The 13,259-nt window shown below is 46.9% G+C and overlaps 1 protein-coding gene across 1 annotated transcript in view; it reads right to left on the reverse strand.

Moving 5' to 3' along the window:
• Positions 1-13,259, reverse strand: part of DARS1 (aspartyl-tRNA synthetase 1) — a 416,054-nt gene that overhangs the window by 84,620 nt on the left and 318,175 nt on the right. Inside the window, exon 10 of the mRNA XM_085647532.1 lies at positions 3,588-3,699. Within this exon, the coding sequence (XP_085503658.1) occupies positions 3,588-3,699 (112 nt within the window). The remainder of the gene's footprint in view (positions 1-3,587; positions 3,700-13,259) is intronic.

Consider the following 13,259-nt stretch of genomic DNA (forward strand, 5'->3'; position numbering starts at 1 on the left):
AGTATCAGGTACACTAGCTTCACCTAAATCCTCACACCATTCCAAGGACTCAAAGCTTGAACTCTTCACGGTCCAGCAACCCCTCCCATTCTTCCCAGAGTCCTAGCCCACATGAATAGGCATGGCTTTAGTGGTCGCCAGAACCAGCGCCAGATGACGCTTCTCCGGCTCTGTGTTGGAGATGAGAATGAGGCTGAGGCTGGCTGGCCGGTGGACGCAGGCAGTGCAGGGAGCATCAGCCTCTGGTCTGGCGCTGGTCAATATGGCATGACCAGCTCTGATGCGAACCCATCTGTGGATCCTTGGGGCCGACTGGCGCTGGAATAGCCGGCGTGGATCGAGTAGGGGCCCCTCCTAAACCCACAGGGCCTGAAGATGTGCCAGAGGGAATGAGCCACTCAAATATGAGGGGCATGGCCTCATAAAATTCTTAAATTTGAGCGGGGTCGCTTTGGCTTCCGGAAATGCATGGAGTCAGTCCAGGTGTTCGCTCAACCATGGAGCCAGGCCTCGAGCGATGCTCCCTCGCCAGCTGATGGACAAGGTGAAGTCTAAGCATGCTTTGACTTCTTTTTTTATTTTGTGGCTCCGAGACTAACCTCCAAGGCTCGAAGACTTGGAGTGGGACGACTACCTCAGACTCCGCAAACGCTTCCGAGACCTTCCTCCCAACCAGGACCTGGAGCCTTGCAGCTTCAAGCAATGAACTGCCAGAAGCTTCAGGGATTGCTCTCTCAAGGCCTTTGAATGCATGGCGCGGCAGTCAGGGCAAGCCTTCAGGTCACGGTCTCGTTCGAGGCACCATAAGCAAACAAGGTGCAGGTTCGTCACCGGCATCTGTTGGTGACAGGCACCGCAGGGCTTAAAGCTGGACTGTGGACGTTATTTTTGGTGTGGATAATGCAGAAGCAATGCGGAGCCGAATGATGCCACCTACTGGCGTGCAAAGGTACTGTTAAAGAAAAATGCTTGGATCCAGACTGATGGTTGGGGATAATTCTACAGTAAGGTAAGGAATCTTCTGTTAGAAGTCTCAATCATATATAAGCTGCTATGGCACTGTGCCCGCCCGACACAGGGTCACTGTACCAGGTGGATAGGTTGTTCATTTGTTCACTGGATGGTATTTTAGTGCACACACAAGCCCTGGAAGCCAGCGTCAGCACAAGTCGTGCTTAGCCCACAGAAGAGGCTACGTGCTACGGAGGCAACGCAGCAGCCTGAATTCCGGTACTGCATTAAGGTAACATTAACCTTGAGGTACTGTCAGACCTCGTGTTTATGAAAACATTCATAAACCCTCCTTTAGAACTGGGCACTACCGGTTCTCACAACCACTGGGTCCTGAGGAACGCCCAACGACCCCCTCCTAGGGCACTGGAAGGGCAGAAACATGTCGACCTTTTTTGATCTGGACACTAATAAGTGCATTGGTTACATTATCTGACCTATTGCACGAGTATTTTTACTTTTTTTTAAAAGTCTCCTCACACACCGGACAGAATAAAATATTAATTTTGAGGGCAGTGTGAGAAAGACATTTTTAACGCCACTATATCACTTTCGCACAAATATTCCTGATCACTACTGAAAAATCAGTGGTTCCCTCCAGGTGGAGGAAGCATTGCACAAAAGAGACCCAATGATAATGCTGACGCGTATAAATAAGGCGGAGAATCAAGATAAACCGCTACACCACCTAAGATACGTGATTGAGGGTTCTCATAATACCTTTTTTAGGTATTGATGGTTAAAAACGGTTTAAGAACCGCCCTTTTTTCAGTTACAAGTGATCCATTCCCTTTGATTCGAAATACATTATAGGAAGAAGAATGGATGACTGCTTCTTCTAGCTCCCCCCCCCCCCCCCCCCTTTGTTGATTACAATGGTATTTTAGTGCGCCATCAAGGTAGAGTTCAGCTTGCGGTTCTGATATGTCAGTTTCCTATAAATATTTACAATGTGGTTCTCTCTTTGGAATGCTAATGTGATGCTTAGATTTCTTTGAGTGTGTAATGTCCATAATCGCTTCTCTTTGTGCATCACTGTTTTCTTTATTATTGCCCTTTTTGTCCTGGACAGTGGTGCAGACCCTGATATGCAGACAGATGTGTATCTTCCCATTCTGTCTTTCTTTTGTCATGATTACGATGGAAAGATGCATTCTTGTCCTCATGGTGACAATACTTTGACATTTGTCAGGAGAGAGGTGTGTAACATCTTGCCCTCTTGCGTGTCTACAGTGTTGGTAGAGCTCATAGTGCTGAATATAAAGCAGATAGCCATGCCACAGTTAGACAGAACGTATGTGGAGGCTAAGCAGATATGCTTTGTGTTGTTCCTGGCACAGTTAAGTACATCATACACTCAACTAGAAAACCAGGTACCAATAAAGATTCTTTTCTGCTTGATGCACTTGAATGTTGCCTGACCCGTCACAGAACCTCAGGAGCTCCATTTCTGACGGACAGCATTTATGAAGCACACACTCTTGGAAATGATCTCATAAATCCTCCCCAGCTATAGCGACTAATCCTCAGCTTTTGTTGAAGACAGTGGAATGAGGAGAGACCTAATAGCCAATAAAGAGTTACAAATAGTGGGGGTTCATACAGAGAAGGAAAGTCTACTAGAGGAATTTAGGTGAAACTTGAGCACTGATAAACAAAAGTGCCTATTTATTATTGCAAACATTGTGATGGGAAAATAGTGACGTACTTTTGAAATAAGATAACACAGGACTACAAAGTTAAGGCAATGGAACAAGAGCCCTAAATATAGATCACACCAATGTTGTATCATTAAATATAATTAAGGAATGAAACCACAAAAGGACATTCAATGTGCTATTAAACACAAGCTTTCAACGGCCCCAAGGAAGAGGGCAGGGACATCTGAAGATAAGAAAAGTTTCTTAAGATTTCTGGCAATCCTGAAAACATATGCACAATTCTATTGCTGGAGCAACTCGGGAAAGGACCAACTTATAATGATATTAGTTATGAATTGAAGCATACCCCAAGTCAATTTAAAAATTAGCATTTTATTAAAGATAATTTCATATTCATCTGGTATAGTCCTTTACTAACATGATCTCCATGAGATCTTGACACCAACACTTGCAGTGGTTACTCTTTTAAAGTACACAACAATGGCATTTAAATTAAGGTTGAGCATCGTGGCCTCTGTTCCACCAAGCAGTTGACAGGCATTTCCAGGTTCAAGGCTGAAGTACTTTTATATGCTGGGTGCCACCAAACTGCAAAGAATAATGAGGTTAATTGCTAGATCAATGTACACCAGCAGAAACCTGATCGAAAATGCATCACTTACATTAAATGCTTCAATAGTGGCACCAATCTCAGTAGTATTTGAAAGAAACTATACTTCAAAATTCACGTATAAAAGCTAAAGCCTAGAAAGCTCAGCAAATAATTATTTTAAAAATCATAGCATTCCTTCAGTAATTTTCATGTCGTACCAAAATCACATTTTCAAGACTGGCTGTTATGGGTTTGTTTTGAGTAGGTTACATTTTTTTTTACATATGTTGATCTCTTAGAGGTGGAGGGATATTGGAATATACCTGAAATAATTTTGGGAGTCTGGATTTCAACAAACCCCTTGTGGATGAGAGTTTCTCTGAAGAGTTGGCAGATGCCGGACTGGAGAACGAAAACAGCCTGACTGGTGGATGTCTGAAAATAAGCAAAACCAAACAGTTACCATAATCGTCACAAGAGCTGAATGCATTGAAATAATGTAATTACTTAAACCACCGAAAACAAAAGCCGACATTTGTAGACTAATTAATAACTCTATGAATAGATACAACATCATTTCGGAAGCATAACTGCGGGGGCAGGATATATTTTCTACTATCCAGGTAACACAAACAAACCATCAAAGGAAAAGCTGACCTAGTGGTATGACCAAAGCAGAGCACACAGACAATGAAGAATAAGAGAACAGGCTGCAGAGCTCACACTGTAAGATCCACAGAAAAGGTTACAGCACAATCTAGGACTGTTCACTACATGGTCAATGCCTGAGGCACCAATAATTACAACTTTATATAATTAAAGTAACCCTGTGCCCCACCGGGAAGGCTTGGTCAGTAAAAGTTTGGTAAGTACGGGGTTTTCTTTGGAACATTTTCTTGAAAAAGGTTCTTTGGAGAACCTTTTTCACAGTCACTTGAATAGGACTTTTGGTCTGCCAGAAAGTAGGTGGATATTCAAGTACATCATTACTCTTCACATTTATAAATCCGATGGAGCTTAACATAGACCTCAATGGCTGTGTATCCACCAATGTGCTCCAATGGGGAAACAGCCATTACAACGCAGCCATTATCCTGCATAAATCATTACAACGCAGGTACCATTACCAGGATTACTAATACCACGAAGGATTTTTCTAACGCATATGCCTATACAATGCATGCCTTTACAACAAATTTTGTTGCAGAGGCATGAATGGTAAAGGCATATGTGTTTTAAATGTAATTATTATATATATGTATATTAGGGAAAAGTTTTTTAAAAAAAAGGGTTTAGGGTGGGCACTTTTGGGGCGGGTATGGGTAGAGTTTTAAAAACAAGTTTTACATTTATGGGTGTTGGGGTGGCAAGGGTAATTTTAGGGTTCAGGGTGGGTAGGGGTTTAGGGGTCGCAGGGGTAATTTTAGGGTTTAGGGGTACCAAGGGTAATTTTAAGGTTTAGGGTGGTCATGGGTTTTGGCGTGGCAAGGTTCATTTTAGGGTGGGTATGGGTTTTGGGTGGCAAGAGTAAATTTAGGGTTTAAGGTGGGTATGGCTTGAGGGGTTGTGGGGTTTTAAGGATATATATATATATATATATATATATACACACACATACACATTCATATGTATTTATGCATGTGTAAATATATCAAAAATATACATATATAAAAATATATATGCACATATACATATATATTTTTTTAAAGAATTATACATATATAAGCACATACATATAAGAAAACAAGTGTTTGTACCTACCTGTACATTTGTTTTGCAAGCATATGCCTTTACCATGTATGCTTTGATCACGAAAATGTAAGTATTTTACTGAAAAATATAAACCCTTTATCAAAATATAGAAAGAGTTTAAACATACCTGTAAAATACTTATACTTGATTGTAAAACCTTTACCACGCATATGCCCTTACAATTCATGCTTTTACAACGAAATCCTTTGTAAACGCATGCGTGGTAAAGGTATATGCGTTGCAAAGGCATGCGTGGTAAAGGTTATGTATGGTAATGGCATTCCTGTTGTAACGGCATGCGTATAGCATAATGTGTGATTCCGTCATACATCCGCCTCATTGTAATCTTTCTGTTCTGGTGGAGCACCCACAATTGATACACAGGACCAGAACATGCAGCAATCACATCAACAATTGTGAAGAATTTGATAAGTCAAAAATCTGCACTGAACCATCCCTGATCTCTCTTACACATATTATATAAAAAAATTAAAAGGAAGAACTATCATGATAAAACACCTCACTATTACACTGGCACACACCATTGGCACACCATGAAGTTATTGCTAAACTCTTTTGTTCTGACTATTATGTAAACTATGAAAATGGGATCATATTTCATTATAATTAAAATCTTTTTTTTAAAAATTGATATTCGAAATGTATTTCTAATCTCCACTCCACTTTTTCTCTTCATCTTGTTCGGCTTTCTCTTTCAATGAGAATTAAATTGTTTTCAAGTCTGAAGGTATTTTAATGGACTTCACTTTGGAAAACATTTTTAGGTCTCGCCTAGGCAGCTCTCATGCGCTGCGCTAGGAGGGCCTTTAATCATCCATCTTCACTTTTGAAGCACTGCACTTGTGGCGGCATCCAGCTTGCGGGAGCGAGCAGCGGCGCGCCACGTTAATTACAAACCATATGGCCCCTGCTTGCTCACGCAAGGTGGATGCCGCCACAAGCACAAGTGCAGTGCTTCAAAAGTGAAGACAGTGAAGACCGCTTGTCCTCCAAGTTATTTTTTAAGGGGAACTACTTAATGATTGGTCAGTAAAGGCAAGAAAAATGGTTAAGGTGTCTTTGCACCATAAAACCTTCGTATTTAGTCTTCCATTTGAGTTTCAACCTCAAATTAATTTTACCAAGCGATTCTTTAACTAATTCCACTTATATTTTCACTCAGTGACAAGTAATTGCAATGAGAAACTACACATGGGAAGGGCTACAGTACAGACATATTTAGAGTATAGCGGCCATATCAAATTCCCAAAAGATAATGACAGTACAGTGAAATGCTACCTTAAATTAACTTTACAATTCATGCCTTTTTAAGAACAAGAAAGACGATTGATTTTACCCCGGCATATGACTGGACTCGAAATATCATGTGCTCTGACCGTCTCACTATTACATCCAGAACTTTAAGGTGGCCTCTGTGACATGCAATGCTATTTAAAGCTTTGAAATCAACACTATGTTATTTCGATCTAATTTTCAGTATTTTCTAGGCAAAACTAAATGGTTTGTGAAATGGTGCCAGTAGAAAGTGGTTAGATGTCGTCTGTTCCTAAACAGGGCCTTAGCCTGTCTATTGAATTAATACGTGGAGAGGTACACGTTTGCACATGGAAAAATATTAATATAATCAATCCAAAACAGAATTCGGTACAGAGGATATATTTTTTTATTCACTACAGAAATTATTTCAAGTAGTGAACAGTGTTTTGTTACGTTTAGTAACCCTTATAAATCTTTTAAAAAGATACTCATCTATAAAACGATGACCACCTCTTCGTTAGTATCTTGACTGGATTCACACTTTATTGTGTAATAACTAGTAATGGCCTCTTCACATCAAAGGACACTGATCTCGGATTGGCCAAAGTCATATAATTCCAGGATGTTCATTTAACAGAACTAGTTTTCGAAGCAGCAAACAGTTCAACACAAAAAGAAATATCCTAAAACGGCAGCTCACATTAAAGAGGGTGATAGCCACCTTGAAAAATGTTAAGCAGGAATGCCTTTATACACATTAAAAAATAGATCTTGTAAGGGAGGTGTCCGCTTTACAGCCCATATCACTGCAGCCCAAATTGCCTCAAAAAGAGCTTTATCCTCATACTTTGAGGTAGTAGGGACTCTACGATAAATGGCAAACATTTGGCGTCTGTGGCTCACAGACTCTTTCTAGAGCCATAGCAACACAAAGATAGCTTTTGGAATAATAAAAAAAAGAAAGCTGTTAATACAATCTCTCATGAACCAGGAGGTAAGAGGTAGCTCGGGGTGACCGTGATCGGGGAAGCAGCTGACATGGTACACCTCGGATTGGGCCGAAAAGTATTTGGAATTACAGGTCATGTCGCAAATACATGTATAGAGGCTGCTGGGAGGAGGCCACCTCTGAAACTGCATAGAATCCCTACAGTATCAGGGCTGTAGGAGTCATTTAAAAATCAAAGGTCAATCTGTGGTGCTGTAATTCACATTTAGATAGCAATGTGGAATTTTGACATTTAGCAATTCCATATAAAATAACATTAACAGGTGAAGGTTAACCTAGACTGTTGGAACACTTGCTAGACAACTCTATTGAGCAGGACATAGTAAATTGTTGTATGTGATTGGTATTCTGGACTCGAAAAATATGATATAGATTAAAAGGTGGTAGAGGACTGGAGCCTCCACCAATTAAATGAACAATTCTCTGAGTTATAAATAACAATAAAGAAAACTGTCTGAGAATCGTACAATCTTGGTGCAGATCGGAAAACATCTTAATACCTTTATGAACAAATTGTAAGGGATGGTGGATCCAAGGCAGACTGGCTGTGGTGTCGCAAAAAATCAGCAAAATGTGTATAACCACACGACATTTAGATCTGACATGGGAGTGAGTATATCTGCTAAGGTATGATCTGTCTACCATAAAATCTATGGAAGAGCTTCAAAACAAATCTCAGAAAAGGTTCAATATTGTGTCATGCTTAAAGAACAAGTTACTCACCTTCGGTAACGATGTATCTGTAAGAAACATTAGTAGTGATAGATTCCTTACCTTAGAATTACCCCCAGGCATCAGGCTGGCTCCGGAAAGATTTCGCCAGCAGTACCCCTGCGCGTCGGTAGGTGGCGTCGTGCGGCTCCGCGTCTGTCCTCGGCGTTATGATCGCCAGGATGACGTCGCGGGCAGTACTTAGACACCGCCCACGCGCACTGACATCAGTTCTGTACACGACTTTCCGCGCCAGGAACGCAGAGCCATGCAAGATACTGACCACTGGTGCCTTGAAACTAGGGCCCTGAAAGGGATGACCTTAACCCTAGAAATCAGTTTGCAGACGGGAAGGATGGGTGGGGCGGTAAGGAATCTATCACTACTAATGTTTCTTACAGATACATCGTTACCGAAGGTTCATCTAAAAGAAACACGTAGTGATAGATTCCTTACCTTAGAATAGTTACCCCAGCAATACCAACCCCGGTGGTGGGTCTGCGAACCAAGATCGCACCAGAAAGTCCTGGAGAACAGAACGGCCAAAAAAGCAGTCTCTCCGGACTTGGCTGTCCAGGCAATAATGTTTTGTAAACGTGTGCAGCGAGGCCCACGTAGCTGCCTGACAGATGTCTTGCAGGGGGACACCCCGTCCCAATGCAGTAGTGGCTGCAGTTGCTCAAGTGGAATGAGCATGCAGCCCCACCGGAGGCCATTTTTTAGCCAAAGAGTAACAGGCTTTGATGCACAAGACAACCCAGCGGGAGATAGTCCTCTTGTGCACCGCCGACCTTTCTCGGTGCCAACGTAGCCAACAAAGAGTTGGTCGTCCACCCGGAACTGTTGTGTGCGGTGGAGGTAAAACGAAAGCGCAGGTTTTGGGTCCAGACAGTGGAGCCGTTCTTCGTCTCTGGAAGGATGTGGAGGCAGGAAGAAAGTGGGCAAAGTAACAGTCTGCTCAATATGAAAGGGCATGACAACTTATGGCAAAAAGGAAGGCCGGGGCCTGAGCACCACTTTGTCCGGATGAATGGAAAGGAAAGGAGGCTTACAAGAAAGAGCCTGGAGCTCACTCACTAACCTAGCGGAGGTGATGGCAACCAGGAAGGCAGTCTTCAGAGTCAAAAGACGAAGAGGACAGCTGTGAAGAGGCTCGAAAGGAGCGCACATCAGATAAGTTAGAACTAGATTCAAGTCTCACTGTGGCATCACAAACGGAATATGAGAGAAAAGGTGTGCAATGCCTTTGAGAAATCTATTTACAACAGGGGACTTGAAAAGAGAGGGCTGATCAGGTAGTCTGAGAAAGGCCGAAATGGCAGAAAGATAGCCTTTAATAGTGCCCAGAGCAGAGCCCTTCCGGGCCAAAGAAAGAAGGAACAAAAGGACCTCGGAAAGAGGGGCAGAAAGGGGATCCACAGCCTTTGCTGTGCACCATGCCACAAATTTGTTCCACCTGCAAGCGTATACCACTTTAGTGGAGGGACGCCTGGCTGCCAGAATGACATCACAGACTTCAGGAGGCAAGTCAAAGGGAATCAACTGCCGACACTCAATCTCCACGCAAGGAGGTGGAGACTGGACAGGTTCGAGTGCAGGACCGTCCCCTGTTGCTGCGACAGAAGATCCTCCCGAAGAGGCAGACGAATCGGGAGATCCACGCTCATACTGAGTAGCTCGGGATACCAAACTCTTCGAGCCCAGTCCGGCGACACAAGAATGACTTGGGCCCGGTCGTGTCTGATCTTCTTCAGCACTCTGGGCAGAAGTGGTATAGGCGGAAAGACGTACAATAGACCGCAACTACACTCGCGACGAAAAGCGTGTCCGAGCGAGTGCCGCCTTGGAAATTCCAACGTGCAGAACTGCTGACACTGCGAGTTCTCTTCGGTGGCAAATAGATCTAACCAAAGATCTCCCCACTGCTGAAAGAGACCTTGCACCACCTCCGAGTGAAGATGCCATTCATGATCCATCATGCACCTGCGGCTGAGCTCGTCTGCTCTGGCGTTCAGTGAACCTGCCAGGTGTTGAACCACCAGGGAAATGCCCTGATGCTGCAGCCATATCCAGAGGCGCAGAGCCTCCCGACATAGGGTCCACGACCCCACCCCGCCCTGCTTGTTGCAATACCACATGGCGGTGGTGTTGTCCGTGAACACCTGCACTACGCTCCCCTTGACAGAGGGAAGGAATGCCATCAGTGCAAGATGATCGCCCGAAGCTCCTGAAGGTCGATATGTAGCTTGGACTCCGCCGGAGACCAGAGACCTCTGATCTCCGCCTCTCCCATGTGGCTACCCCATCCCAGGAGGGACGCATTAGTCACCACCGTGTGCTCCGGTTGGGGAAGGGAGAGGGATCTGCCGCTGACCCAATGTTGGTTCATGAGCCACCACTGCAACTGCTGTGCAGTGCCCTCCGAGATCTGGACGTGTCCGGACAGGTCCCCCTGATGCTGCGCCCACTGGAACTTCAGGTCCCACTGCAGAGCCCGCATATGCCATCTGGCATGGTTGATCAGCAGGATGCAGGAGGCCATTAGGCCTAGCAGCCTCACGGTCATCCTGATCGAAACCCAGGACAAGGGCTGAAAGATCGGAATCATAGCCCGAATGCCCCAGACTCGCTGTGCGGGAGGATAAACCCGAAACTGCGCCGTGTCCAGAACTGCTCCAATGAAAAGGAGCTTCTGAGAGGGTACCAGGTGCAACTTCGGCACGTTGATGGAGCACCCCAGCAAATGCAGGAGGTCGGCCGTAGTCTGGAGGTAGGCGACGACTGCCTGGGGCGAGCCTGCCTTCAACAGCCAGTCGTCGAGATAGGGGGAAGACAAACCCCTGATCTGCGCAGATGAGCTGCGACCACCGCCATCACTTTCGTGAACACCCGAGGGGCGCTGGTAAGGCCAAAAGGGAGCATGGTGAACTGAAAGTGCTCGTGGCCAACAGTGAACCGCAGATTACGCCGGTGGGCCGACAGGACGGGAATATGAAAGTAGGCATCCTGCAAGTCCAACGCTACCATCCAGTCTAGCGGGTCTAGGGCAGACAAGACCTGAGCCAAAGTGAGCATCTTGAACTTTTCCTTCTGGAGGAAGCCGTTGACGTTCCTAAGGTCTAAGATAGGACGCAGGCCCTTGTCCTTCTTTGGAACCACGAAGTAGTGGGAATAACAGCCACGACCTACTTCGGGCGTCAGAACGCGCTTGATGGCCCTCTTGGCCAAGGGGGCCGCAACTTCCTGCTGGAGAAGTGCCAAGTGATCCCCCGACATGCGGTGATACTGAGGTGGCATGGCTGGAGGGGTAGTCTCTAAGGGGGGAGCCCCTTCGGACAATTTGCAGCACCCACAGGTCCGATGTGATGGTGCGCCAGTGGTGGAGATGATGGCGAATCCGTTCGCACACTGGCTTTTGATGGACCTGAAACAGCGGACTAGGAAGGCTGAGCAGTGGATGCAGCGGGGGTGGAGGTGGACTGACCCGCCTCGACGGTTCCAACGTCCGCGCTGATGTTGTTGCTGTGCTGGCCTGTGGCTCTGCGAACATAGTGGGATGCCCCTTCCGCGGCCACGAAAGACGCGAAAGGCAGAAGGTGGAGGAGGCCAAGTAGCCGACAGGCTCAAGGACTTGGCCGTAGCCCATGAGTCCTTAAAGCGCACAATCTGCCTTATTGCCAAAAAGGCGAATACCAGCAAAGGACATGTCCATCAGGGTATTCTGGACATCCCCCGAAAAGCCAGTTGTTCTCAGCCAGGCGTGGCGCCTAAGGGCCACCGGCGTGGAAATCACCCTGCCCAGCGAGTCGGCGGTGTCAAGCCCACAATGAATGGTGAACTTAGCTGCGTCTCTCCCAACATCAACAGCTTGGGTGAGTACTGTCTGGACCTCCTCCGGACAGCTAGGCAGCACCTGCACAACCGTGTCCCACAGAGAGTGGGAATAACGTCCCAAGAGGCATGCGGTGTTCACCGACCGCAGCCCTAAGCTGGCAGATGAAAACAGCTTCTTGCCAAGCTGCTCCAGCTTCCAGGTGCCCAAAAGAACGTCAGAAAGTGCATCATTAAAGGGCAGCAAGGGCTCCAAAGAGGTTACCGCCGGTTGGAGTACTTCTGTCAGGATGTTCGTCCTGATGGCCACTGTAGGGAGTTCGAGGTGGAGGGCCTCGGCCGCCCTACGCAACACCACTGCGTAACCTGCTCCCTCCTCTGTAGCCACGGTAGGAGGAGACAGCATGCCAGGGTCCGGCAATGTGTCAAGACCACTGGCTTCCCCCAAATCCTCTGCCCAGTCCGGATCATAAGCACAATCCTGTGCGAGAGGGTCCTCAGACCCCTCCCAGTCCTCCCCTTTCTCCGAAGTCTGTGGAACAGGCTGAAAATATGGAGGACGGACATAGGGAACAAATCCCATCGGCGCCGGAATCGGCTTCAATCAACGCCGATCCGGCTCCGTGTCCGGTACAGGGCTGAAACCGGGGACGACGTCGTCCCGAGGAGCCGGCGACGTCGGAAGCGGTGCCGGTGGGGTCGACGTTGGTGGAGGCGTAACAAGGTCAACCAGCGTCGACCGGGGTCCGATCCTGGATCCCATGGGGGCCTGCGGCGCCGGAGCCGTTGGCGACGCCGGGACCGGAGCCCGCTGGGATGGAACAACAGGATCCCCAGTCGGGCCAGAGGCACACCGGCGGGGCCAGACGGCCCAAAGAGTCGGGCCATGGCAGCAAGAAACTCTTGCACCTGAGCAGGCGTCGCCGCTGGACCTGGGAAGGACGGGTAGGCTGGCGGCAACGTCGCAGGCTCCGCCGAAGCCGCGGGGGTGGCACCGCACGCACAATCAGCCGCAACGGGCGAGGAGAAGTCGAAGAGCGACTACGCTTCTTCGGCTTCTTTTTGGAATGTTTCGACTTACCTGACCCAGAGTGCGAAGACTTAGATCCAGAAGAATGATGGTGACGACTCCGCGACCGGTCCCTCGACCTCCCATGGGACCGGGACCTTGAACGGCGCGGAGCAGACTGCCGGACTTCCAGCAACTTTCGGGACAGCTCCCGCAAAGTTTTTGGCGCCATGGCCCGGCAGTCGGGGCACGACTTGGAGTCGTGGTCGCGGCCCAGGCAGTACAGACACACTCAGTGTGGGTCCGTCACTGACATCATGCGGTGACAGTCTCCACAGTTCTTAAACCCGGGCATCCCTACGACACCAGGAGTCGATCGACTCGAAGAAATTCAGACAAAAGGCC

Source organism: Triturus cristatus, chromosome 3_2 (assembly GCF_964204655.1).
Source record: "Triturus cristatus chromosome 3_2, aTriCri1.1, whole genome shotgun sequence".
Lineage (NCBI taxonomy): Eukaryota > Metazoa > Chordata > Amphibia > Caudata > Salamandridae > Triturus > Triturus cristatus.